The sequence below is a fragment of the Colius striatus genome, chromosome 1, assembly GCF_028858725.1.
Source record: "Colius striatus isolate bColStr4 chromosome 1, bColStr4.1.hap1, whole genome shotgun sequence".
In the NCBI taxonomy this organism is placed as follows: Eukaryota; Metazoa; Chordata; class Aves; order Coliiformes; family Coliidae; genus Colius; species Colius striatus.
In genome coordinates, this window is record NC_084759.1 from 80,018,419 (window position 1) to 80,044,785 (window position 26,367).

At 39.4% G+C, this 26,367-nt stretch overlaps 1 protein-coding gene across 2 annotated transcripts in view; it reads right to left on the reverse strand.

Moving 5' to 3' along the window:
• Positions 1 to 26,367, reverse strand: part of MAP7D2 (MAP7 domain containing 2) — an 87,159-nt gene that overhangs the window by 24,011 nt on the left and 36,781 nt on the right. Inside the window, exons 2-4 of one of the 2 annotated variants that reach the window (XM_061988581.1) lie at positions 13,734 to 13,811; positions 10,428 to 10,591; positions 2,585 to 2,699 (exon numbers count right to left, since the gene is read on the reverse strand). In XM_061988581.1, the coding sequence (XP_061844565.1) occupies positions 2,585 to 2,699; positions 10,428 to 10,591; positions 13,734 to 13,811 (357 nt within the window). Of the gene's footprint in view, positions 1 to 2,584; positions 2,700 to 2,883; positions 2,970 to 10,427; positions 10,592 to 13,733; positions 13,812 to 26,367 lie in introns of those variants that run through there. The other variant, XM_061988582.1, reaches the window with a different exon arrangement.

Sequence of the window (26,367 nt, forward strand, 5' to 3'; positions counted from 1 at the left end):
AAGATATTCATTACCTAAAGAAAATGAACTGCACATGTGACAACTGTGAACTCCTCACCTTCATTTCCCTTCCCCTCTCAGTCTGGAAGAGCTGAGGTAGATTTCAGTTATTATTCTAATATGAAAATGAAATAACCAACACTTGTGTGTTTGCACAGTGAAAACTCACTGTCTTAATGACTTTTAACGACAGCCATTTGGCTTTATCTTTTTGTGCTCAAGATTATTTAAAAAAAGCAAAACCAAAAAAGCAGCTTTTTGGTATTGTTTGAGCACAATACGCCTTCCCAACCTTGCCATTTACTCAGCTGAATGGCACAAAAATGTTATTCAAGTATTAACACAGTGTACTAGTATATGGTGATCACTGCACGATGCTCATAATCTAAAAGCATAAGATGCTTTGTCCCTTAAATTTGAATTTTAGTTCTTTAAAAAAACAAAAATATTTTCCTCTAGAGATATATGTGGCCCTAATTCTGCAGCCCCTAAGTTTCTGCATTCCCTTCAACATCCACCAAAACCTCAGTGAGGTCTGCAAGACTTGCCTCTGTCTACTACAGCAAACACCACAATTGTCTATGTTTGCCTTTTAAAAAAAAAGCAGGTATAATTGTTGTATGCTGCAAAACATCAGTTGCACATCCAAATCTCTTCCTTCATGAGCAACAATTAATGCAAAAAGTCAAATGTTTGCACAGGACAGGCAGAACATTTACTGTGCATTCTGCAAGAGTAATACCCAAACCTAGCTCCTCCTTTGTTGGGGGAGAGAAAGAACCTAGTTCTTAAAAGCACAGGCTCTGTTTCGTTTTCAAAATGCTAAGTACATCTTCCATCAAAATTAGAGGTCCTATATGTAATCCATTCTACTTAGGAGGACTCATCTACTTCACAGTTTCTTATGGGAATAATAATTTCAAAAAATTATATAACTGAACAATATAAAGAAAAACTAAATCACAATTGCCCAAAGTCAACTTTGAGGTTTTTTTTCAAACACCAGGTTGGACAAAGTCCACTTCAGGATGCTGAAAACATAGCACAGCTGTTCATACCAAATGTGCTTGTTCTTAAAATATTGCAGAAAAGGGCCCTTGAGATGGAAAAAGAGGACTAGTTTGACAAAAAATGGTCTCTATAACGCTTTTTCTCATACCACGCAACTGAAATTTCTTTCAACAGCACCTATACCTCTACATGTCCATTAGAACTGTCAAAGATACGCACAATTACATTTATACGAACACAAACACATAGCACCCATAGAATTAACAGAGATGAGAATCTGAGTGGTAGAAGTCTACAGTTAGTGAGAAAACCATGAAATGCCTCTATCGTGCTGGAATGTGAGGCATGCACTGCTCCACCATGGCAAAATTAAAAGGAAATTAAAAAGACACTGGGCCCACATCGCTAAGGGTAATGCTGCAGAGTACCAGACTGAAATAATAAGAAAACAGTGGTTAGGAAGGACAAGATCAGTGGATGGATTACGGTGATTAGAACAGTTATAAACGAGACACAATGGTACTGTGATTTTCTGAAATACCATTGAAGGAATCAGCAGGAGCAGTAGAGGTCACAGGGTCTGGAGGAAGGGTGTTGGCAGCTAAACCTAGAACAGGGGGTGGGGTATTTTCTGATTCACCTACACAGCAGAGAAATCAGAGCAAAAAGAGGTGAAAGAAATTACTTGAATAAGTTGGGGGACTTGGAATTAAGCATAAACTGCATCACAAAGACAAACTGGTTTCTTTCTCAGAGCATAAAAGACTCCTTTTATTATCATGTATATTGAACTTCCTAGCTTTTTTGATGGCATACTGTAAAAACTATAATGTGAAACAGAGTTTGCCTTTTTAGAGTTAAGTATATTTACACACTGTTTAAGAGAGTAACTGTTGTATTTTGCCATCATGCAAACATGGACATTTTTCCCCATAACATCAGTTTACTCAAATCTGACAAATTGTAATAAGTTAAATGACATAAAACATAAAAATGCGCCTCTTTTTAAAACAGAAAAGCAGTACGTGATTGATTATGTAGTAAAAATAATTCATTCTGAAGCCAAATCAAAAAGAACGGCAACAAAAAGTATGTGGGGAAAAAAAAACCAAACTATTTTTAACTGCACATGCTGCATAGTCATCTAGAAATTCCCATCAGGATTTTAGAAGCACCAAAAAAAACCAGATAATTTTTTTGCAAGGCTCAGACAGCACTCAGTCCTTTGATGAATATTAAATTTGCTAACTGTGTGTGTGGGAAGACAATGCGGGGGAAGAGAATAAGGGAGAGAGAGTATAATTCTTAATTTTAGCATTTAGCATCTTCCAAACAGATTCTGGTTACTCTATTAAAATTATCTGCATTCCTAAAGTTATGAGTAACCTTTCTCCCCAGAAGGTATTAGAGAGAGAGCAAGCCTGGCAAGCAATTACAAAGCATTTATTCACGCCCTAAGGCAATAGCCCTTACAGTACCACCCTAACTATAAAACACATCATTCTTACTATCTCCACAACCTCATGCATTTTGCACTTCAAGATCTGCAATGCAGGCAGTCTGTTTCACTCACCATCTCTCCCTCCTGAGCCTGCAGCCAGTGCTCCTCCCCATGACCATCGCTTCTGCTTCTGTTCCAGCTGCTGGCTGCGTTCAAGGGACCGACGCATCATGGCTTCTAAACGTTCCTGGTTATATTGGTACAAAAACACAAACCAAACTCGAATCAGTTCTTTGGGGGCTTTTTTTCCTCCCTCCATCTGAAACTATGCTAAAAATACACAGTTCCCCTGTTGCTCTGCACAAGACGATTACAGGAGCTTGTTTGCAACAAAAGTAAAAGAATAAAGAAAGTATCAGCATGCTACTTACCTCCAGATACGTTATCCTTTGTCTGCAAGCCACTGAGGTCACTACAGAGGCCTAAGTAAATAACACAGGTTGCATCACTGCCTAGCATCTGCTCCTGCTGGTGAGGGCTGCTGCTCTGCCCTGGACTTAATTTGTATAAGAATAATGCTCGACAAGCATTAACTCCTTCTTGTCTATGCAGACCTCAGGATTTTTTTCCCATCCCTTTCTGAGCTCAGCTAAATTGCTGCAATGCCAGTGGCTCCTCCTAGCCACGCAGATAAATGATCACTTCATACCCAAAGTAGGTTACTTCACAGGATGCCCTATTTATTTATTTATTTTTTAGAAAGGCTCTCTCTTTATTCCACTATGTTCCTTACAATCCACATATTTAAGGGCTTATGATCCCTGCCCTCTATGTATTTTTTCAGTGCCTGTCCGGATCACGCTATTCTGAGATTTATTTTTTCTTGCCCCCACCCCTACATTCTTCTCTGTAGCTTGATAAGTTGGGTTTTTCAGACAGAAAATAAGTTTTCTTTCCCTCCCCAAATCCTGCTATACCCTTAACATACAGATACATATGATCTCTTTATTCCCTCTCCACCACCTCCTAACTTACTCAGACCTCCACTCAGCTTTGTTCCCATCTTGTCCTTCAGCTTAGTTTCTCAGTGGTTTATCGTTGTGCAATGATCTCTACATCTTTCCTTTTCCTCCTTTCAAGAAGATTAAACCTGGTTCTTTCTCACTCACCATTCTACCACCCACCATTCTCTTCCCTTCCTCCTCCCCGTACCTCACTGGCACCTGGCAACCTCTTCAGCCTCATATTTCAGCAGTCCAGCCCCTACTATGAAAGATGAGTATACTCTTGCTGCCTGTAACTCCTGCCCCCATGGTTTTCAGCCCTTTGATTTATCAGTAATTTTGGTCCTATTACTTACTCCCTTTGCTATGCCCTTCTCATCTACTACAAAACTCCTACTCTATCCACTTGAAACTCTTCATCCTGCAGGTTTCTGTGATTAGATTGTATCCCTTTCCCACTTATATCAATCCCCTGCTCTGTCTCCCCAGTGTCTTTTGGTATCTCAGATCAACTGCACAGGAAACCTCTCCTGCGTCTCTTGGCCAGACTATTTTCTCTCACTGTTATGTATTTTGGTCTAGGCTTCCCATTCCCCTTTCCTGAGACATTTTACCATAATTTTTCAGTCTTCATTCAAAAATGGCTCCGTCAGTCTCCACAGTGATGTAGAGTCTGTTGTCTCTGATGGAGCTGCTTCAGCGGATCAGATCCTAACAGCAGGCACCTTCAGTAACTACCATGCCAGGATCTTTTATGCACTGTGAACTTTGTGTTGCTTTTCTGGGGCTCTCTCTATGATCACTGGCTGACCACAACATCAGATGCCCTCTCAAAATCTTATGGTTATATGCAGGATACTTTTCTCTCTGGCACATCTTTGAAGAATCTCTTCCACTACCATGACTTTCAATAATTTATTTCTGACCTCATTTTTTCCACCTCATCCAACCTCACAACCATCCATCAATTTCAACAGCAAGCTACAACCTTTTGTCTTTAACCTCTCTTAATTTTAGTACAAATCTCAAAGAATTCCATTATATTACCCTCTACAAAGAATGAAAAATGACAATTCTTGCATACTCTTTTGATCCTTTTCAGCTCTCCCGCTCCTGTTACTTTTTAGACAGGTGACCTACCTGTTACAATTTCTGCTGCCACCTCCAGAGAGATGATATTTTGGTGGTATATTTAGAGCTCTCACTTCAGTTTTGTCTCCCTTCTATGTCTTTCACTCACAGTCTATCATGTATCATCATTCAAAGACCACTGAAAGCAGGCAGCTGCCTCCCCGCCCTCCCTCCCCCCCTCTTTTCCCCCCCATCTGCCTGGTCGATGCCATCAGTAGCAGGCTCGCAAATGTGTGCTCCGCCTCATTCCTCTTTCTTTTTCTCCCTTACAGAGCAAAGGCATAAAGCACCACAAAGCTCAAGCACAGAAAAAAACCAGCACAGAAAAATCACTTCTTGTCCATACTTTGGATGTGAAAAGAAAGCTATATTCCAGTCTCCAGAACATAAAGTCAGTCCTCTCTGATTTAGTTTGCTGCAGTCTCTTTCTTCTCTTACTACTTGATGATGCAATTTTTACATTTAAAACCCGTGTGTGCTGATTTTGCAGTTCACGTCCACAATTTTTTGCCATTAACTTTCTACCTCTCAACGTTAATTTAATTCTGAGTCCTTTTTCTGTACTCTTTCCAAATCTCACCTCCTATTTCATTGCCAGCTCTTTGTGGTCTACTACTTTTTCATTACTTTCTTCTACTATGCATCCTTGCCCCAGTATACTTTTCTACCCACACTCTTACAAAGGAAAATCACCCTCCCATCTTTCTCATTAAAGTATATACTTTTAAAGAACCTATCTTTCTTTCCAAATGTAGTGAATATTGTTAAATGTAAATAAAAAAATAAGATGAAAGCAGTCAAGTTTCAATTATCTGTGAGATTTGCGTTTGGTTGGTTTGTTTTTTAATGCTGTTTAGAGCAAGGATCAGCTATGTTCTGTAGCTTGCAAACCACAGAATACACTTATATCGCCTACTAAGAAAGTGCTGGTTTAGAAATAAAATGCATGATGAAACAGATTAAATAAATACATTTTTGAAAGCCTATGATACCTACAATCTGAGGTTGGAATCTTCAATTACATGATGTGGAGAGGTTCGCTCATTTTCATTTGCAAAGAACCTTTCATTAGAGCACTATAGACTAAATTATTAAACCTCATGAAACCCTGCAGATTTAACTTAGATAAAGAACAATATGAAGGTGATTTTTCACAAAGAGAGGATACTTATTTAAAAAACATTAAGTTAGCACAAAACTAAAAAGCCAAAGACAACAATGAGACACATGGAAGCACAGTGTAAACAACTCAGACATTAATAATTTGGTCTGTGAGGAAAACTGAACAAGACAAAGCATTCCTTCATCAGCAAACAATGAACAAGACCCTTCCTGTCTATGTTATAGATGAAGTACCTTCTTCAAAACATTAAACTACCCATGCAATCCTCAACTGAGAACTCTTAACAGCTGTAGATTGAGGAAATAATCTCTACACTAAAGATACAGTGAGCTTCCACAAAAAAAACCCACTTTAATCTATGAGCTTTGCATGCAGGTTAAATTAAGAATGAGTAAAACCATAAAAAGAGAGCCATCTGCTGCTAGTATCCAACATACAGATGTTACTTTCCAAAATCCATTGTTACTCATGCAGGTTTTCCTCAGACTAAGGAACAGGACATTTGCACTGTCTGAATTAACAACAACAAAAAAGTCACCAACCTCATACAGCACAAAAAACAACACAACAAAACAAACTCAAAACCCAACAGTGAGAATACAAGTAATTTGACTGCAACACTTTCTTTTCTCTATGTAAAACATTGCAAAGATTTGAAAACAAGGGAAAAAATTACAAGTATTATGACTTAATGTAATTTGTGCAAACAATTCTAAACCAATATACCTTATACCTGCAATATAAACACATATAAACACATATAAACACATATAAACACATATAAAAGAGATCCCAAAAACTTCCTCTTCACTTTATATATTAATTGGCACTGTATGTTTCCTGATATTATCAGTCGGCTTCATCTTTTGAGTGGCTCTTTCACACAGCAACAAGAGCTCTGTTTTTTTCTGTTTAAAGAATGCATAAAAAAAATCAACACAGTACTTTTAACCACCTTTCTGAATAGAACTAATTTCTACTCTCAACCATTTACAGTTACAGTTGTGTATTAACAGTGTGTGCCTCAAAGAACAACATAGGACAAATGAAGGCTCTGCGCTAAGGTGCACGGGGAGCTGCTGCAGCAGCAGGGAATGGCTGTGGGAGGAGCAGAGGACGGTTAGTGTTTTGATGAGGACTAAATCGTTCTCATGTCCACCACACAGCAAACAGAGAGACCGCTGGCACAACAAACTCAGTTTACAGCAAAATTTTGTGTAACTGAATTCCACTAAATATATGACTTGCTAAAATATGCTTGGACAGCACTTATTTCCATATATTGTAATGAAAAATATTTAACTTTGAATTATAATAAAGTAATTAATGTTATAACATCTTGAGAGTTTTTCCACTCTCTGTGTTGAAGTGCATACTTTTTACAGATGTAACAAACAGTGCCTCTACACCAAAACAACCTCTCCAATGCTGCAGGATATTCTTTTGCATTTGTCAGTTGTTACATCAATCTTTCAAGTCTATGTCCTGGATTAGATTTGCTACTGTCCACTAGTAGCAGTTCATTTAAACAGCAGTATATTGGTAGGATTGGTACTAATTTTATCAACTTCCTTTAAAAAAAAACACTTAGTGGTTTTATCAATAGTGGATCTTTGAGTAGATGGATGTTATTGTTCTTATTTGCACCAGTATCCTTGACATAGCCCATACAAGAAATGCTCATATTGTGTTAGGGAATACAAGAACAGAGTAATACAGCTTTTACAGAGACTTGCTAATGCCCTGTGTACAGCTAGACATTTATTTGCAACATATTTCCAAGTCACGAGAAAGTTCAAGATAGGGAAAGGAAAATAAATGATGTCAACTGAACAAGGACTAGCTTTGCCTTTACCCAGTCCCAAAGCTACTGTGTACTTACTCCTAAAAGTAACTCTTTAATAGCTTCTGTTGAACAACATGCTGCTTTCCTCATGGCTCAGAGACTCTTTTACTAAAGGAAGTAGGCAGTTTTAAAGGTAATATGGAGAGAAGTGTAGTGCTACTAAAGAACCGCTACAGACAAGAAAGTTGCAGTCAATGCAGACAGGATAATTTTGAGACACATTTATTTGGCTACTGTCTGAAGACTTGGACAAGCCTCCACTGTGCTCTGCCACAAGCTCCAGCTGCCCCAGAGAACTTAGCCAGAACACCTCCATTCTTATCAAAACATAGTTAAAAACAACCACTACCTCTTACCTGTCACTGTAGAGAGGAAAAAAGTAAGCAAAATAATAGCACTTTAGTCATCTTCTCTTTGAGAAGTCCTTTGCATGCAAAACAGTCAAGTAGAGGATGCTTTGATATAGGAAGCCAATAAGCCCCAGAGTTTCAGCACCATTCGTTTATCTCAAACTCTCACAGATGCAACGTTATTTTCTACAGAGATTTATATAACTGTTCCTATCACAAATGTGTATTGCCTTCTGCTGTGTTGAAAAGCAAAGAAAAAGGATTTAAGGAACATATAAAATACAAGCAGTAAGGCAGAGAGAAAGGAAGAAAATCTGTCTACTTTCAGACACCTGATGAGCAGGTAAAATGGGTGCTCCAGTCCCTACCCAGTATAAACCAGTGTTAAAAGGAGAAACACTAAGTACACCAGCTCGCTGGTCAGGGCACCACCCCTACCTCAACCACAGCTGTGAAAAACATGTTCAAAGCTCTTCCAGTGAGGAAGGCCTCAAAAATCCATAATAACTCATAAGCAGTGAATAACTTGCGATGCCCAGGGACCCGCAACTTCATTAACATCCTTACTCAGACCTTCACTGGTACTATACAAATAGGCTGTGAAAGGCTCATCAGAAGAACTGGAGGAGCAGGGTGAGATTTGTCTTCCAGTAATGAGGAAATTACAGTAATCAGGAAGGGAAGCCAGGAGGTGGTGGCGTCTCCTTTTCACAGTTTCCTTCTTCCCTCATCCTTTCCTGTTCTACAGATTATTCTCCTATGTAACCTCCTCTCCTTCAGAGGCTCCTGGATTTTTCCTTCCATCAGGTCTAATCAATCCCCAAACATTCTGTCCTACACCCGTATAACCTTCACTCAGGTTCCTGGGCGTGCCTTAGCTCCTAAAAAGTTTTAGACAGTTTATGCCTGAAGGACCATCTCAGTGATAAGAGCTAGGAGTGCTATTGATATTATGAACAAACAACTGGAAGAAGCAAGCCTTTCTCTCACCACTAGGGAAGTCTCCCATCACATGCACAGGGTGTTGGGGAGCTGTAACAGCCTTTTACATGTTTGGAACAAACATCACTGCATGTTCTTCTTACATCCATCTCTAGGCAAGTGCAAGAGGCCATTAAAGGAGATGAGGCTTCTCCATGGAACAGACTTTTGGCTCTGACCTGGCCCAGCCTCTCTTATGTCTGACAACCCTGCTCCAGCACAGGCAAACCATGGAGGCAGGGAAAGTAGTTGTCAGCTGCTCACTTTCCCCCCATCTCTCCCTCTCCCTGCTTACCTCAGGTGCAAATTTTGAGGACAGGATTTTGGGACATTTTGTACTTATCAGTTTACCTGACAGTTCCCATAAAGAGGATCAATTTTGCTTAGCTACAGATTATTACAGCAGGAACTACTAGAGAGGGAGCATGTCAGGTCAATGATCTTACTATAGAAGCAGATACATGTCCTATCCTTTGCTTCTATTTTTGTCATTTTTCTTGAACAAAACTACATGGTAAAATATTTTTAATTTAATTATCAGATTTATGCAGAAGCCACAATCAGTATGTTACAGTTGTGAAATTAATGACAGGATATAAACTTCTCTTCAGGTTTAAGTGAAAAATCAAACAACAAAAAAATGTCAATGGACAGCAGTATGTTATTCTGATCCCATGCAAAAGTGGTTTACCTCTTTTGCAAACTTATTTTCATGAACAGATGGGGGCAGAAAAAAAGGAAGATTAATAACTACAGACTTCTAGAGCCGTTTTATGTAGGAACTAGGGAAATGTCTTCTTTTGGCCTTTTTTGTTAGTTATTTTTTGTGTGTTTTTTTTTTAAATCACTGCCCCCTTTTCCAAAAATCATTAATTCTTTATCAGTTGCAGTAGCAGTGCTAGTGCTTTCTACAGAATGTCATGCAGAGAGGCATATTCGCAGACTGCATTCAGAAATGTGCATCAGAAATTGTACTCACTGGAGCAAAAAAGAACCTTAAATGATCTCAGCAGGGAGAGAACAAGAAAGGAAGTGTATGAAGATGCTTCGAAAGATATATGATTAATTCTGTTCTGCAGTAGAATTTTAAATCAGCCTAGATTCTTTACTGGTTTAAGTAAGAATTTATAATTTTATGTTACTGGGGAAAACCAAAACATTTTCATAAACACTAATTCAGTTTAATGGACTGTAAACAAAACACTAAAGAAAAATCTTGCTATTTTATGGGAACACTCATCTTCAAGAGCTCCCTTCTGGAAAGCTCGTCTGACAACCAGACTCCCAGATATGTGAGCGTAACTAGGTGACTGCTCTGTGAGATCAGACAAAAATCAACAGACAAAAAAAGCTGTGGAATGTGTTTTCTATGTAAAGCATAGTAGTGTATTTTTAGCTGTGGTAATGTACAATTGCAGTTTCCAAAGTAATGTCTCTGGGCTAAAAAAATTAAATCAACATTTAATGCATGTCAGTACTCAGATATGTTTAGTGCTACCATACAGAGCTGCTCTGCCATACATCTCCCAGTGGGCCTTACCTCCTCCTCTTTAAGCTTTTGCCTCCGTTTTTCTTCAACAGCTGCTCTCTTCTGCTCTTCTCTCTGCCTCTGTTCCTCCAGTCTTCTCCATCGCTCCTCCATTTGCTTTTCATATTGTAATTTTGCTCTTCTCTCCTTCTCCAATATCTGCTGTTCTCTAGCAGCTTAGGCAGAGAAAAAGATGCATTTTACTTTATGCTAATTTTCTTCTGCTTTAAAATTATTTGATGACGTGACACAACAGAGTGAAACAACAAATTCAAGTACACACTGAGATAAAAAAAATGAAGTGCAAAGACGTGCTGGAATGATTAGTAAATCTAAGTGATTTGCTCAATAAACAGGAAAGCCCTTCGTAAGGTGAGTTTGTGACCCTTACCTATGTAAAAACAGTGTACAGAATAGTTAACAACTTTTTCAAATCCTTCTGTAGCTTAAAGCCCAATTCTTTTTTTCAGACATAACAAAAGTTCCCAGTATGTATTAAAAGTGAATCAATTATACACGTTGAAGCAAAAGCCCTTGGAATTTCTTTAAAACTATGCTTCTTGTTATGCAGCTGCCTTCAAGATATGTATGTGAAAACAACATACACTAAAAAAATATATCATTCTGTTCATAATTTGGTGCTACATTGTTAGCCATTTCTGCCTCTTTGCATTGAAAAAAAATTGCTACCGTTCCTGAGAGTTTGATCAGTTGCTTATTGCAACTTGAGTTGTAATCTTCTTGAGACGTTGTTACAGAAACTCAGTCTTCAACATTACATACAGGACTGTTGCTTCAGGTTTACATAGGAGAACAAGTAGCAGAAGTTAATGTGACAAATCATGAGGAAAAATCCACTTCTCATGCAAGTGTGTTCCATAAAAAGGCAGGAAAGAGGCATTCAGTAAGCATGCCTACATACACACAAGCCTGTAATGTCACATACCAACACACATATAAAGCTGACATCAAAGAAGGAATAGTCTTACAGTTGTCAGGCTAAGAACTTGAAAGTTCTAGGGAAAGTCAGAATTAACACTGTTTATACAAAAGCTAATCCTTCATCCTGGTCATCCTATTCAGCCTCAGTCTGCTTTCTCATACAGCAAATTTTCACCCTTCTAACACTCAGTATATATCTCTCCATCAGTCCTAGGCTCTTGTGAAGCCACCTCAATTCCCTCTTCTTAGATCAGCCTTTTTATCCTCAGCTCCCGTGTCCGAGCTCTTTAGCAAGAGCTGTTACCTTCAGTTCCTCTTAGCTCCACTCTACCCTGAAGCTCTTGTTTTAAAGTCAGAGTCCTTCCAAGACCTGATCCTTTCCCAGAAGTTGCATTTCCTTCCCTTGAATACTGAATCCTCCTAAGACAATTCATCACATCCCATCCCATCTGCTTTACAGAACATCTACCTTATTCTTGCTAGAAACACAGTTGATATTGTTTTCCCCTTTTCCCTTAAAGGAATTCACAGTTCCTCCCTGGTTCAGGACAGAGCAGTATGAGAGGGGTGTCAGTGCTTCAGGCAAGCCAAGACTTGTACATGTGAAGAATCAGACTTGTCCATGTGAAGAATCAGACTTGTCAACAGATAAAGCGATACCTCAGAGATAATGTGACTGGTCACTAATTGCTAACAACTACTATCCACACCTCATAGACCAGGTGAAAACAGCATGCTGGAGCTGATAAAAACCAAAAATAAAGTGGAATGTCCAGAGATTGTGCTAAGATTACCTTCTGAGTAAGCAGGTAGGATCTGGGACTGATTTTGGACAGAGAAGCAAACCATTCTTTCATCATGGACATACATACAACTCTTGTTCCTTAATTTAGGGATACTAAACCACTGATGAATGAGTTTTTGGCTTTGGTGAAATGGCTATTCCATATTGCTGCAAAGTACCTGCTGGCTGCATAAGAACCTGTACTTCCAGGGAGTTCGTTGCTTTTTTCTGAACTTCTAAAAGAAATTTGCCACAAACTTTGAAAAAAACCCAGAGCTCCCTGTTCTAGAAACGGTCTTAACCTTAAAAAAAGTACGCTTCCAGCAGGCATGTATGATGTCTGGAGACAAGAGCAGTGGCCAGCACCTTCGAAATTCCCTGGGCTAATCCCTCCCAGTTTTGCAGCTTTCCATTTCCTTTTCATCTCCTCTTGTTTTTTTCTTTTTTTAAATCCGAGTCCTTCCCAGTCTACTCATCCTGTCATTTTCTCGGGAACCAGGAAAGAAGGATAATCAAGAGGACAGATGAGATACAGTTCTTCCAAATAGTCTGAATATAAGCTATAACTCAGGCTAGTGCATGCCCAATGTAGACAGAATCTCTGGGGAGATTCTCACAGGAACTATGAAAAGCTATCTTGCTCACCAAGCCCACAGTATTAAAAAAAAGTCAAGTCACTGGTCTCAAGCCTCAAGTTTTGTCAAGAAATGGTCAACAATTTGTCCATTTATTTATTGGTAAGAAAACCAGTCTTTTCCTAAGATTCTTTTCACAGGTGCCCATACTGTTTCAGTTGACATTTTTATACACCCATTGACAATTCCTTCTGATCATTATTGTCAGGTAACCTTGAGGAAAAGTGGTAGTGGCTTTTGTTGCTATTGAAACTAGGAAAAGTGAAGTTAATCATTCACCATTTTATATATATGTATGTATATATGAAAGTCCAAAATAATGTTGAACATATATATATTAAATCAGTGTATGCACATATACCCTTTTGTTTCTCATTCTCTCTCTTCCCCCCACCCCCCCGCAGTTTACTCAACATTTCCCTGGAAATACTAGTAGATTAAAAACATCTATGCTTATTGTTAAAAAACCAACCACAAAAAACAATGTTTATGTTATTCAGGAAAGATTTTTTTTCTAATTATTTTCAAAGATTAATCATTTAAAAAATCTAAGGAAAAGTATCTGCTTTATGCTATACTTAACAACTTCACGATATCTCTTAATATGACTAAAACTTAATTTTAAGGCTCTTTCACCAAATCATCCTACATATTATCCTGAGAATTATTCAAGGCTTATTTGGTAGTCTTACAAATCAGATTCCTAACAGTTGATGTCCTGCATATAAACTTATAATTAAAAGTATATAAATCAGAGAAGAAAGTTATCAAAATCTTAAATATATAAATGGAATTAATTTGTTTTTTATAATCTATTTTAAAAGTACTAATATCAATGTCAGAGACTAGGAACATATTGAATCACATTTAAAATTCAGAGCAGAAAAATATCATATTAGCAACTTAAGCCTATTAACATATATACATAAATAATACATACACCTCTTGCCATCTTACCAAGGTATTTCTCCCTTTCTTCTCTTCTCTCCTTTGCCAGTCTTTGTCTTTCATCTGTTTTTAGAAATCCATCAATGGCTGAAGGCAGAAAAAAAGGGAAAAAGAAGTGTTGATAAAACTAAAGAAGCATTCAAAATAACTAAAAAAAATTAACCAAAACCAAACAGTATCTAGTGAATTTAACAACTCCAACAATAAAAATTATTTTGCACTTGTATGTGGCCAGGGAAACAAGCTGGGATTTAGATACAGCTTAATCAAGGTCTCCTACCTACTGTTGAACTCCAAGCACAGTTCCTTGGTCTGAATGTCCGACTCCTCTTTTCAGAGCAAACAACCATACTGTTGCTACTGCTTGTTTGAAAACTTTCTTGGGAAAAACCATAAAGATGCAATTAACATGTTTTCCTCTTTGTTAATAACCTCATTTTATTTTTTTTGTCTAAAAAAGGAAAAAATGGTTCAGGAAAGCAGTAAAAGCAGTATGCAGCTCTTCTAGTCAAATGCTATGTGGAGTCCCAGCCTTCACATTTATGGCTTAACACAGCCTCACAGCTTCCTTGTCCACAGGAAACCACTTGCACCAGCTCATTTCACCAACCAGCAATTAGGCTGTAGCCTGGATGAGGCTACAGAGACAGTACCTCTCTTGCCCTTTTTTTCCAGGTAGGAAACACCTCTTTTCCTTCCTGAGTTGGTATCTAAAAGTAGGTTACTTGTTTGGGAGGAGGTTACCTAAGGATCCAGACATCCCTGTTCTTTGCACAGCATGAGCCACAGAAAAGCCTCATTTAAGAAGGCAGGCAGGCAAAGCGTGACACAAGAGGTGCCTCAGGGTCACCTGCCTTCATGTCCTGGAACAAGCAGCTGGATAGACTTTAGATGGACTTTCTGCAACACCACGGGCGAGCTCACGAGCTATTGACTTGACAGACCAGCTAGAGGATAGTGTCCTTTTAAAACAGCTGACAGGGCCTCCAGTGCCCTCCTTTCTCTCCTTGTTTTCAGGATCTCCCGGGGTCTTATCAGGACTACAGTGAAAACAGCCAATTTCTCTCAGCATAGTTTACATCCTTTGCAATCATTATTTGGGCTCCCTACTGTTACTGAATTACAATTAAGTCCCTTTCTCTTTTCCTCTAAGAACTCCAGTTCTTAATTTTATCAGATAAGTACAAGTGGAAAAGTTACTTCGGCCGTAAACCCAACTCTCTTCCTGAAAAGTCACATTTGCAGGCTCTTCTCCGAGGGTATCGTGTCTGTGGGAGCAAATATTTTGCATAGTAAGTCCCTTTCTGTAAAGTGCACGGTTCTGTAGGAAGGCTGAAAATCAGCCTTGGTGGTCCCTTGTGACTGGTGAAAAATGCAGGTCTCAGCTGTCCCCCATTAGAATAACAGCTTGCTTTTTCCTCCAAGTAGCATCTTCAAACACCTCTAATCCTCCTCAGCACACGTGGACAGTAACTACATGATGGCAGCCAGGCCCCTGGAAAATTGCAATTATAGCTCCCAGATGGTTAATTACAACTAGAATCTCTGGGTCAAATACATATCTATTTATTACCAAAGGCTCATTTTACTAGTCCACTTGTTTGCTCACTTGGCTGCCATTTATTGTCAGATTTGACAAGCAGTGAGGAGAGAAAAGGAGGTGGCTCAGTAAAACAACCAAGGAGATGGTTTGCAACTACTTTGAAGTGGCCTGCAATCAGTAGCCAAGAAGGGGAATCCTGTTGTTAGCACAGTTAAATTACAGTACCAATAGAAAGTGTTTCAGTGATCTCAAAGTCAAAACAGCATGAAACCTACAATTTAAGCTGGAAGCACCAGAGGAGGTAAAACCAGGACTAGATTGAGAGGCCAAAGAAGGAAGACTGAGCTCAGGAGCAAGTGGAGGCTGGATAAAGGAAGAAAGGCAAGCAGAGGCAGGAGCTAAGATCTTCTGTAGCAAGGCACATAACTCGGATGGAGAGATGGAACCTAAAGTGTGGAAACCAGGGCAGGGAGAAGCTGGGGAGACAGGGAAAAGAACTGCAAGAGAGTCCATGTCTACAGATTATGTTCACAAAATCCAGCGCTGACTCTGATCACAATCCAGCTCTCGGCAACAATCTGTGAAACACACTGGCAATGATACATCCCATTATGCTTGTCAATGAAATTACAGCAAATTTATCCCTACTCTGTTTCATGAGCACATCTGGCAAAAGTGGATCTAAAAGCTCAGGCTTTGTTCACAACTGCCATAGCTATCCAAAGTTGATGTACGGTTTTTCAGGCTGTCTTGAGAAAGAACTTGGATGTCTCAATCTCACTCAGGTTATTTTATATTATTTTTATAATATTAAAGGAAGATCAAGACTGTAATGCCAGATATTTGAGAACAGAGGATGTATCAGAATTGAAGCAGCCTGTACAATCCCTATTTTTACTCCTTTTGCACATGTATTATGGTTTAGGTTTTTTTCCTTTTAAATACATTTGTTTATTCATTGCATAGGATCAACTTCCTCAAGAAGTCAACCAAGTTCAAAGTGAGTAGTGCTTCTTGCTTCCTTTCTTTCCGAAACCAGAAAGTAGACGGAACTATAACTTGAAGTCTGCCTTAGAGAACAGAACTCCAGACTTGGCTATGTCACAGGTGAAAAAACAAACACATGGAATTGCTGCTCGTTACATGTGCAACACACGAATGTGCAAAAACCCGCATGAAGGAAAATAGCATGCAAGCTAATAAGTATGAGCTTCAAATGCATATGCATGCAGCAAGGGTAGCATTGAAATAGCACAGGCATCTTCAATCCTAGTGCTTCTTAAGCACTTGACTTCACAAATCGACATGCCTACCAAAAACTAGAAATTTGCCTGCCTTCAGAAAGTAAATATAGCTTTGAAGGACAGAATGACTATTTTCTGGCTAGTAACTTGTACCTTAGGACAATTTTCAAAAGGCAAAATTACCATATTTACTACACATCTTCATATAATGTACATTATAAATGTAATAGGCACAGCAGTTACCTGTGGCAAGAAACTCTATTAATGACAGGAAGTTAAAGTGTTTGGCAAAGTAGGCTGCAAAAAGCAAGCTGGGACGGGCAACTCCACCATGAAAACAAGGTAACATCATCTTTCGATTTCTAACACATCCTGCCAGGAGAGGGCAGAACAAGGCTGGAATGAAAAAGAAAACCCCACAGCAAAAAAGCTTTCACTGTGGTAAGCGACCTCAGGTTAACAGGCTGTATACTCAGCTTTATCCTAAGCCTTCCTCATATTTACAGCTAAGCTTCTGATCCCTCAGTTCGGTGTGTGGCAGTAAATGACATGTTAAAGAGTTAGGATGTAAACACAGGCTGGTTGTGCCTTCTGCCAACCAGAGTAATGAATGCAAAGAGGCACTAGCAGAAAATTCTCTAATAACCTTCTTGCAAAAGAAAAAGGAAATTGCCCAAGTAACAACACCAAAGATTTTACTGTAAAGAAGCACACACACACACGAATTGCTGCTACTTCTACTCCATCTCCCAGCTCTCCCCAAAAGCTCCTTTTCCACTGAGTCCTCTATTCTCAAAAAGCATGTGTCTAACTGCTAGGCTAATTCCTTGAGTTTTTCCCTCATTTTTCAACTGAAGAGGGACAGCTGCTTCTCTGGGACTTTGTTATAACAAACATTCCTAAAGAAAAAGACCATAACTTAAAACTATTTCAAATGTCAGCAGCAGCTGTACAGCAGTAACATACCAGCAAACACAGCAGGACTCTTTCAATACTGCAATGTTACTTTGAAATAAATACTCACAGATGTAAAAACTGACATGTCACTTGCTGCTTCAACCCTTTCTGATGGACAAGGAAAGCCTATTCAGACTGATGAAATGATGCCAGAACGTGTTCACACACACTCTTGCCCTGCTCCGTGTACTGCTTGCATAAGCCTCTCGGTGGTTGCTCAAGACAAATTTCTTCTCTGTCTTGTCCCAACGAGACACAAGGCAAGCACTATCTTTTCAAATCTGTATCCTCTTTCTGGTTGAGAAAACAAGAACTCAAGCAGGACAATCAGGTTGCTGAAAGCTGAGAGTATGTTTCAGAAGGACCAACCAGGTGTTTGGACACCTCCGCTCCTCAAATTTGCACCTGAGCAACCACCAGCAGGAAGGGCCTCCATTCAATTTATGGGTTTTTCCTACTTTGTTGTTGAACCTACACACAAATCTATCGATACTCTGTAATATCCCACAGTATTTGGCTTCACAACATATTTATATATAGCAGATATAGAAGCCTTTGAGAGCAGGCATCCCAGAACAGAAGGAAAGTCAGCTGGGGATGTGAGATCAGCTCCACGTAACCATGTTCAACATCCCTAGACCTTTGGCTGTCCTACATGACCACATTCGACACATTTAGACCTTTGCCCATTCTACATGACACCACCCAACAATTTTAGACCTTTGCCACCAGATTTCTCCTCTACACTGACATTGCTATGTCAGTGAAATTTCTGGTTTGGATGCAGTTCTGCCAATGGATGGCCTAGCCGGGGACGTGGCAAGATGATCTATCAGCAGACCAGGCCAGCCAGAGATATCACTGCGCTTACACCCACCATTCTGCTGGAAAAATATGTTGTTTCAAATCATATAATCTCAATCTGTAAAACCAAATGTTTCCTACTCGAAAACTTGCTTTCTCTCCGATCAGACTGTCCTTTGAGATAATAAAGAACAGACTTTTCCACCTGCCAATGCCTCCCTCTAGGTACTACTGAAGAGATGTTACATTCAAACATTCAGTTACTGCCTATACTCTGAAGGAAAAAAGAAAAAGGTACAAAAATGCACATGACTGTACCTGGATGGTACATTCTATTGGCAAAAGACTTTTTTTTCTAATTTTTAATTATGGTATACTGCTGAGAGGCTTTCAGGTAGAGTCAATAGACAAACAATAAAAGAGCTTTGCAGGTATGTTCAGTGAGGTTTAGTGGATTGTCCTCTTTTTAGTTAATTGTCTTTTTAAAAATTTTCTTTAATTAAAAAAGCTGTTTATTGTATTGCACTCAAAAATCCAAATAACAAAGAAGCAGAATTTTCCTAGTTTCAGATAGTTTATTTTTATACTTGCCAGGCTGGATTTCAACTAGAAAAAAAGAGAACATTTTCCATATGTCTAATTAAAATACCAGGATAGCTATCTGTTGTTACAAAGATGTTAAGCAGATTAAGTCATTAAATGTAGACTCAGTTGTCAAACACAGTGACATTTCAGACACCACAGGCTAATTGTCTGAGAGGTTGCCTGGTAGATAGGACAGAGAAGCTGTCGGGGACCTGCATGCTCTGGTTAAGTAGCTAGTACTCAAAGTGTCACTAAGTGCCTGCTTTATGTTTGTCATCTCCACCCCGAATTTTCAAATTATTTGTTTGAATCAAGAACTTCAGCTGTACACCATGCTTACAGGAAAATTACAGTAGCAAAATACATCTTACTGATATGTTTATTTAAATTTAAGGTGAAATCATTCCAAAATTCTGGCCAAATAACTTTAAAAATATACATGAAGTATACATAGTTCATATGGTGATCACATATCTTAATTACTGCATGGGGAGAAAAAGATTGCTAAAATATAAAAGGCTAATCTTTTTAGTTCTGCAGGGCCCACAGATATGTAATCAGCTCCACAGGATCGAGTGCCTTATGTACAAACACTGCACAACCCTAACAATGCCCTATGGAGACTCTGGTATCAAGCAGACACAGCAGATGCCCCTCAAGATCACTTGTAGAACGAATAAGGTACATTAGCAGAATGTTCTTACTTATGAAAACACTAGATAAAATAACACTAGATTAACATTTTCATTTACCAAACAGACAGACCACCACACAGGAAGCACATACAAAGCAGTATCAATGTGTGCTCCCCATAGCTGTTTTATTCATGTGCTTCTGTAATCTCTCAGACAGAAAGGAGTCCAGAGGCTTAGCCAGAGCTTGCCAATATTGCTCTCCCAGATTTAACACACACAAACATATAAAGATATGTTTTTCAAACTACACCAGAAGTCAGACCTATTTGGACTCTGTAGGTATGATCTTCCTTCTAGCCTGTACACTCAGCTTCTTACTGCAGATAATTACACAAATTGCACAAAAACGTAGGCAAAATCATGGTTTGCTTTCCAACTTCAGTTTCTTCAAAACAGGCTCTGCATCACTCATGTTTATGAACATAAGAAGTTAAATATATAATTTTTAAGTTCAGCAATTACTTTAAAAACTCTGTATTTCTACCTGCCTTTGTCAACACATAACAAATTACGTCTTTCAATCTTATGTGTATTGGTATGAAGATAACTTTTAATCAAGTAGATGTAAAAATTATAATAATTTTCTGTAATTTGTTAATATTCATTAATATTTTAATAGCAGATATTGATCTACTTGAACACATATTCTATTTCACAAACAATTCTGTATTTATTGCATGGCTACAGCTAATTTGAAAACACCTTCAGTAACTTCATATGAAGCTTAAATTAAAAACTATTCTCAAGAACTTTTAAGAGCTGCATCATTGCTTTGAAAAGTTCACCTTTGCAGCATATATGCAAACACAGTGTGCCAAGTTGACTAACTACAAGCTGCAGAATAAAGCCTATACAAAGAGACAAATAGGAAATCGGGATTTAGAACTGTCTCTCTATCCCACTCCAAAGGAACATCATAAACTCCCTTTCACTTTGCAAGGCTCCCGATTCACAATGAGCAGGGAAAAAGGAGACAAAAAGAATGGGGTTTCCTTTTGATTATTAGATATCTTTCATCCACAAATGAGTTCCCAATGGGATTACTCCTCTACTAGAAGAAAAAAAGAGCAACTACTGTTAATAGACTCACATAAAATGTTAACACAAAATAAAACGTTCATACCAGTAAACATTATGTCCAGAGCTTTAGTTAACAGTCCTTTAGTGCTCTAATAGTAGCTTCTAAGTACCTACTGCTCCAGTGGCCATCGATCAAAGCAGGCATAGCTCTACCACTGGCTCCAAAGCAATCTGGCAAGTGGGAACCAATCAGACATTCCTGTCACTCCTGCTCTCACCCAAGTCTCAAGAATTTTATCTTTTGCAGAATATCAGCAGAAGAAGACTTCAACATCAAGATATTTCGACAAAAAAGTAGAGCTTTGACTAAAAATCATGAATTTAGATGAAAGAAGAAAACTAGCAAAATAAACAAAAAAAAAAAAAAGGCCTGAAGATTCTCATTTATTTTTATTGTTGTTACTAAAACATCTAGTCATTCTCCTAATTACAACTGATTTGAGATATACATTTGCAGTATGACCTAAAAGTCACACACACACACTCTGCAACTGTCTGGAAGGAAAGACTATGCATTCTAGAACAGATTTTAAAAAAATAAACAAACACAACCAAATACTAAGTCACAATACCTTAAAACTACATGGAAGTAGGGATCTCCACAGAATAATTGGTGGCACTAGCTGGAAATTATATACTGAAACAACAAGCAAACCCCCAAATCTCATATAAACATTGAAAATGAAACATTTTTTTTTTCCACTAGAGAAATTTTTTTCTTCTTTTGTTCAGTCACTGTATATCTCTTGAATTAGCAATTGTCCCAGCATGTGGTTAGGATTTATGCACTTATTAACTTGTACAGACTAGTTTCACTGACTTCAGCAGAACTACTTTGTTAATATCGAACAGATGGAAATAACTTGTGAGGATCAGGAAACCCTTGTATGCCCCACCCAAGCCTAACAAGAGGTCCTATCAGCCACATACTGTCATAATCAATGGAAAATACATTTGTTGGAAGGATAATATAAATACTGTAAACACTGCTTTTCTAGTTCACCTTACGACCTTTGCAAGAAAAAGCCTCACTGTGAAACGGTAAGCCTTAAGTCATAATTATTTTGCCCAGATTATCTGAGGGAAATATTTTAGGATCACATAAGTGTTTTCCTCCATCTCGGTGAATTCAACTTGAACAACCTCATTTTAGAAACATTCACATAAAAATGACAGAAATTCAATATCTTTGCAACAACTTTCATCACAAAAACGAACTATGGTCAAAGGCTTTGCTTCTTCAGTGTAGTGTAGTACACTTCAATCCCTCATTAAGTGTTCCTGAACTTCCAATATACCTTTGTGTATCAATATCTGATTATGGTATATATTTATTATTACTAGGTAATGAGAGTTGAGTGAAAACTAACATTTTGCCAAGACATGTAGATATTTTTAGCATCAGCAAATGAGAGAGAAAATTGAAGTGTTCCTTTCTCCCACCTCCAGCAAGCTTTTAATCCCCAAATGCACATTAAAACCCACTTCCTATTCAAGTTAATTGGCTTTGCTCATGTATGGCACCGAATAGCAATGCAATGCTTTGATGGTTTTACAATTTTCACTGCTGTGTTGCACTCCTGAATGGTGGCTGAAGTGAATGAAGACATCTAAGGTGAAGGGCAAGCACAGAACTGCTTTTAGTTGCAGGTAGCAAGAGCTTTTGTGGAAGCCTTTATGGCCACTACAGTCTTGCACAGCCCCCACGTGGGCAAGGAGATGACCTGCAGCTGAGGTGCAGAGTTCCTCTCATTTTACTGTTTTTTTTAAATGGAAACAATGAACACATGGTCAAATCTTTGCAGCAAATTCCAATGCTGTAATTTAAACCCAAGGGGTGCAGGTGCCTGCAGTTGCAGAGATGGTTAGTTGGAGAAAATTGACAGCTTACCCTACGTGAGCACTCAAAAACATTAAAAGGTAGCGAGCAGAGCTCTTGCCTTTGTATCAGGCTCTTCAGTGTCACTGGCCTCGCAACCTGACTAACATTCCCTGCAGCTGTGGGCAGTCGTGCTGCCTCCTTGCAGGCCAGACTTTCTTGCAGCCCACCATGCCACAGCCAAGAACCCTTCTGAAAATTTTGCTTCACAGTGAAGACAGAAGTTGGGATGTTTTTCCCATTGTGGCAGTAGCCTGATACATGTGTCAAGCTGCTTGGTTCAAGGCACTGTTGCTGAAGTCCATTATTCTGCTGCCAGTTTCTTTTACCAAAAAATAAACTTTCCCACCACTGGTACAAAGCAGCTGCAAATCTCCAGTTTCAGGTAACTTGGGAGTCTCACAGGACAGTGTTTTGGGGGAAGCCCTAGAAGTCTCTGTACACTCTGCCTTCCTGTGTGGTCTCTGCCTGGAGGGCAAAGCAGATGGCCATGGGCCTCTGCAGGAAAGCAACTGCTTGCAGATTCACAAATGGGTACAGACAAAACAAAGTCCTATAATAAAACTCTTAATTAACCTCTATGTCAAGGCAACCACACAAAAAGGCGACATGGCAAAAACTACAACTTGGTTCTAAATCAGTTTCAGATAGGAAGCGTTCCTCTGGAGCCCTGAGCAAAAATGACAACACAGACCTGTCAGTATATTCTCATTAACTGTCAGTTTAAAAAATTAAAGACAATCACTGAAGAAATGATAAAACAACACTACTATCTACAAATAAAGGGCTCACGCTGGGGAGGCAGAGGCTTGGTGAATGAGCTTTTCAGAGGCAGCAATTTGTGCAATGTAACTGTAGTGGTTTTGCCTGGGCCAGGTTTTTTGATAGCGAGGCGGGGCAGGGGAGGCTACAGGCATGGCTTCTTTAAACAAAGAGTTGCCAGAAGCTTCCCCTGTACCTCACAGGGTTAAGGCCAGTTAATGCTAAGATGGACCTTGCACCTGACCCAGACCTGGCCAATTAGTGATGGAGGTAACACCTCTGTGAATAACATATTTGAGAAGGAGAGTAGTTGTTGTGCGGTTTCTAAACTGCAGTAGCAACAGGGTGGGAGAATGTGAAAACAGCTCCACAGACACAAAGGTCAGTGGAGAAGGAAGGGGGGTGGTGAGGAGGATGCTTAGGCACTGAAAGAAATGGCTCCCCTGTGATACGTGGTGAGGACCATGGTGAAGTGGGTTGTGCCCCTGCAGTCCATGGAGGCCACCAGAGAGCAGAGATCCACTTGCAGCCTATGGAGGACCCCACACCAGAGTGGGTGGATGCCTGAAGGAGGCTGTGACTCCATGGGAAGCTCCAACTGGAACAAGATCCTGTCAGGACCTGGGAGTTCGTGGGAAGAGAGGAATCCACGCCAGAGCAGGTTTGCTGTCAGGACTTGTGATCCTTTGAGGGACTCGGGCTGGAGCAGTCGGTACCTGAAGGACTGTTCTCCCCGTGGATGACCCACATTGGGGCAGGGTGCGAGGAGCTGCCCCTATGGGAGGCCCCATGCCGGAGCAGTTCATGAGGAGCTGCAGCCCATGGGAAGGACCCACGCTGCAGAAGTTTGTGAGGGGCTGTCTCCCATGGGAGGGACCCCACAGTGTAGCAGTGGGAAGTGTGAGGAGGCCTCCCCCTGAGAAGAAGCAGTAGCAAAGTCCATCTGTAATGAACTGACCATAACACCCATCCCCCTATCCCCTGCGCCACTTAGGGGGAAGGAAGGAGAGCCCTGAGAAGAGAAGGGGTGGGTGGAGGTGTTTTTAAAATGGTTTTTATTTCTCATCTCCCTTCTCTTATTGTTTCTTTAATAAATCAAACCTATTGTCTCCCTAAGTTTTTCACCATTTTGCCCGTGACGCTGATTGTCAAGTGATCTCTCCCTCTTTATCTTAACCCACAAGCCGTTTGTTATATTTCTCTCTCTTTTGTCCAGGTTAGGAGGGGGAGTGATTTTATGACTTGGTGGACACCGGGCTAAACTCCCACAGTAACACTGACCTTAAACAAGCCACTGTCCATGTATGTAAAGGGATGGCTTTGCAGAGTTCTTTTACTATCTGGTTGGGTTTTTTTTTCAAGTCTAATTTAATAGAAACTGCAATAGACTTATCTGTGCTTTGGGATTTGCACCGAGTTGTAGAAAAGACGTATTTGGAGAATCAAGAAAATTGGCTTGGCCTCTAATAAATGTTGAGACACATGTGCAGCGTTGCCTGTGCGCTCTTTATTTCCACAATATGCCTAATTTTTTTCCTAGACAGCACAACTAACTTCTTAACATTATTTTTCATGATACCCAGTCTTCCATTAAAACATTTTGGTTTTAGTGGTGAGCAAAGTGAATACATATCATTTAACAAAAGTAGAATCCATTTCTAATTTTCCATTTACACATCTTTCTATTAAAAAAAATGTCTGCTATTTACTGAATAACCTAAATAACCTCTACTTTGCTCTGCCCCTACCTGGTGTGTCACTGAAACAGTGTATTCCACACAGTAACAGCTACCAGGTGTAGAAAGTACCTCTTCCCTATGATTTGGAAAAATCTTCAAAAAAGAAGCAAAGCTGATTAATCCAGAGTGGTCATGATCAAGTGAACTTCATTCTCTGTAGGCTTGACTGATTAGAAAGAGTTAAAATGTTGCTTTTACCGTGCTTCACACTAATAATATTTCCCGTGGATTTATTTAAGGGAGAGGAAGAACATCCATTGTTTATCAAAACCAAAACAATTTATTCTATTGATGTGCACAGTAAAACCTCATAGGGAGGAAAAGTTTTTACAATTAGATATCTGTCTTTAACCTTTTTTCTTGCCTTTTAGTAGGTGTACTCATATGAGCCGCATTAAGTAATAACTTAGACTGTTTCTGGTCAGTTTAAGTGTGTTCCATAGAGCTTTTGCTTTTGGACTCCCCAGTCTCGTCACCTAGATATAATTCTCAATAAATCATATATTTATTGGTAGAATCCAAATATTTACCCCTTTAAATGTAGAATACGAACTTCTTCCCTCTGGTGCTTATGCAGTCATTTAATCTGTCTAAGAATCTAATCCTTCTGGGTCTTCCACCAACAGCCTAACATGCCCTTGCTGCAACTTCTGCCTAGTTTTCTGCCTGGCCTTTAGATGTACGCTTCTGACTCTCAAGGAACACTAAGCACAAAGCTGTCATTTCATGCAATTCTACCTGCAAGACACACCTGACTTCTGACAGCATCACTGCCCCAGATAAGGAGAATAAAAATATTAAATTCACATACTTACTTTTATATGTAATTAATACATCTTTGCATGATCCCTTATAATGATTTTTCTTGATACAACTATTTAATATTGGGAAGGAACAACCCCATGCACCAGTACAGGCTGGGGATTGACCTCCTGGAGAGCAGCTCTGCAGAGAGAGACCTGGGAGTCCTGATCGATACTGGCTCATGGTTAGTTTATTAATGTGCCCTCATGGCCAAGAAGGTAAATGGCATTCTGGGATGCATCAAGAGTGTGGCCAGCAGGCCAACGGAGGTTCTTCTCCCCCTCTACTCTGCCCTGCTGAGGCCTCATCTGGAGTACTGTGTCCAGTTCTGGGCTCCTCAGCTCAAGAGGGACAGAGAACTTCTGGAGAGAGTCCAGCACAGGGCCACCAAGATGATCAGGGGACTGGAACATCTTTCATATGAGGAAAGGCTGCGGGAACTGGGGCTGTTTAGTCTAGAAGATAGGAGACTGAGAACAGATCTTATTAATATTGACAAATATCTAAATGGTGGATGTCAGGAGGTTGGGGCATCCCTTTTTTCTATAGTA